The sequence below is a fragment of the Jaculus jaculus genome, chromosome 4 (genome assembly GCF_020740685.1).
Source record: "Jaculus jaculus isolate mJacJac1 chromosome 4, mJacJac1.mat.Y.cur, whole genome shotgun sequence".
NCBI classification, from domain to species: domain Eukaryota; kingdom Metazoa; phylum Chordata; class Mammalia; order Rodentia; family Dipodidae; genus Jaculus; species Jaculus jaculus.
This window is the reverse complement of record NC_059105.1, coordinates 148,392,775-148,395,663: the sequence shown is the minus strand read 5'-3', so window position 1 is coordinate 148,395,663 and position 2,889 is coordinate 148,392,775. Positions and strand designations below refer to the sequence as shown.

Genomic DNA, 2,889 nt, shown 5'->3' with positions numbered 1-2,889 from the left:
AAAATCATGCATAATTAATTATGATCAACCAGACTTTAGGAAAATTCTTAAAATATGCAGTCAATTCATAGAGAAATATGGACTGTATCACTGTACTGGAAAATAGAAGTAGAAAATTTGAAGTATTTATTTTGGCATAGTGAGTTTCTGAGGAAGAAGAACTGGGCCTGATGAATACCCATTGTGTATTCATGAGGTGATAACAAAAAGTAGAAGCAAATAGAAATGAATGTTTTGAAAATAAACTCTAGTTCTTAAAAAAATGAGGATGTTACACTGAAGATGAAGACTGAAGGCTGATTGCAAGAAGAAAGGGCAGAAAAGCCCAAAGGCACTAAAATGACCTTAAACTACTCCCTGAGGAATAATTAAAATGTTATTTTTTGGAATAATATTATTATTACATAAAAGTAAATCCTTTATGACCTGCTAGTATATGCTCAGCAAGAAACTATTTCTTAGGAAAACATAGAAATCTACTTTTATTCCAGCCATAATAAAAGAATATATCTATCTTGACATTTAAGAAGGACATCTAAGCCTAAGTCTCAGCTATAGCCATAATCTGTGGATGAAGAAATGATTTTATAGTGCTAGAAATATTGCTCACATTTGAAGAGAAAATAACATGTATTATTTTCATAGTAAGCAAAAGGCATCACAAGAATTTTGTCTACTGTTCTAAGTGTGAATACTTATCTTCAGTTTGGGTGGAAATGATTTCATTTAGGAATTAGAGAAACTCATGATGATATGCTGAGATCCATACCAAGCATAATATGTATTTATCCAATAGAATCTCACTGTTAGACAGCTGAGGCTCTGTGAGCTTGCCCAGTGGTGATCAGATTGCCAACACCCATGGAGAAAGGTGGACATGTAGCGGTGCATGTAGCTGTAGTCCCAATGTACTTATGTCAATGGAAGGCAGCGTTAGGAGACTCCTGAAGCTCATAGGCCAGCTCGTCTGGCTTTCCCAGTGGTAAAACAATAAGGAACAATACCTTGAGGTGTCCTCTGACCTCCACACATGCACTAGATCATGTATGCACCCTCCATGTATGCATACATATACATGCATACATAAGTAACAATAAAAAGGAAAGAATTAAAAAGAATCATATTATTAACTTTTTATTTAGGATGAGAATTAGGCTGGAAGTGGCAAGTCTGAGTAATCTTCTCATTGTAGGCACAGAAGATGCTGAACGTATTGGACTAATCGTTAAATCCTGTTTTTGCAGATGTCCCCTTCAGTGCCACTCCAGTAAATGCCTTTTACAATGGCTGCATGGAGGTGAATATCAATGGTGTACAGCTGGATCTGGATGAAGCTGTCTCTAAACATAACGATATTAGAGCTCACTCATGTCCATCCGTTTGGAAAGAAGAAAAGAATTTATAAAGCCTATTTTCTGTGATGATAAGATCTCTTTCTTGAGTATAATAAGTGTACTTATTAGCACCTGGTCAATTGTACCCATGATGTGCAGTCTTTGATTATTTCATGGTACTTTCATATTCTTGGAAATTTTTTTAAAGGCTTCCCTTAAAACTATACTTTCAGAGTTCATTTCTATAGTTTCTTTGTAAAAAGCACCCTTTCTAGAAGAAAAATCAATTGTGATCAAAGATACAAATCACATTTAAAAACCAGCTTCTATTGCATCTAGAAATTAAATAATGAAACACACAAAAAATTTAAATTTCAATTTATTTGGTATCAGTAATATTGCTTCAGTTTTTGTTTATAAAAGTAAAGTTTGAATTAATTATCGTTGATTTAGTGTTCAAGTATTTGTTTTTCTCAGAAAACAAACCAGTAAACCCAGACAAAAGCTCATGTGAATGAATGCTAACAAACAAAAAGGCAAATACCATATTTTCGTTGTGACTTCTCATGTGATAGAGGCAGAAGAAATAGTGGCCGACAGAATGTGAAATAAGTGAAGTCTTAAAGCTTTATTCTAAAATCACTTCTCGGGGACCAGTGTAGACTTCACGCTTCTTTTACCCAGCTTCACAGTTGAACCAGTACTCAATGAATTAGGCCATAAGAGGAGAGATTTAATGCGTGTAAGACATGAGTCTTGCTTCTTAGGAACTGCTCTCTATGACAAAGATCTGATTATATTGTGATGAGTGTGGGATTCTGGACACATTCCTTGTATTTGGCTATAGTGGTCACATGAGCTCTGAATCAGACAGGCAGCAGACTTTAGTGGTGGAAAGAATGAACAAATGTAAAAATTCATTGTTTTCTTTTAATCTAAAATTAAAATTGAATGTGATTGCTGCAGGATAAAATAAATGATGAAAATAAAACAATTTTTAACGGATAATGGCAGAGGGATATAGGAAATATTGTATTTTATCTTTGTAATTTAAGTAAAGAGGTCACACTGCCACATGCATGTTACAAGTGCATTTCGGCTGACAGACTGTTTTGCTATTTGTTGTTGTTTTTCCTCCCAAGCCCATCACCATTCGTTTCAGGTATGTACCAGAGGTTTCGTTGTCATTTTAGAAAATAAATTTTATTTCACTACAGACATTTTACATCACATTAAACTTAATAAATTGATGTGTATTTTTAAAATATGTATGAATTGTGTTTTTATTGAAACAACTCTGGACAGAACATAAAATTATGTAATATACATCCAACTCTTCAGTATAAGCCTGAGAATTTCACCTGAAGGACAAGTCAAACTCAGATACTTGATTGTTAGTTGTATTGGTTGCAGAGCGGAGCTCAGAAAGGGAAGCTGGAAGGGAGGGCTGGAGGAAGGGAGGGATAAAGAGGGGAAAAGAGGTGGAAGAGACAGAGAGGCAATGGTGTACCAATGATTCCTCCAAAGTTACTTCCCCAGGGACCTAGTTTTCTTT

The 2,889-nt window shown here is 34.8% G+C and overlaps 1 protein-coding gene across 2 annotated transcripts in view; it reads left to right on the top strand.

The window, feature by feature from the left end:
• Positions 1 to 2,601, top strand: part of Pros1 (protein S) — an 81,746-nt gene extending 79,145 nt beyond the window's left edge. For both annotated transcript variants that reach the window (XM_045148137.1, XM_045148138.1), the window contains exon 15: positions 1,245 to 2,601. In XM_045148137.1, coding sequence (XP_045004072.1) covers positions 1,245 to 1,405 — 161 coding nt within the window. In that variant the 3' untranslated portion in view covers positions 1,406 to 2,601. The remainder of the gene's footprint in view (positions 1 to 1,244) is intronic.
• Positions 2,602 to 2,889: the final 288 nt, after the last annotated feature.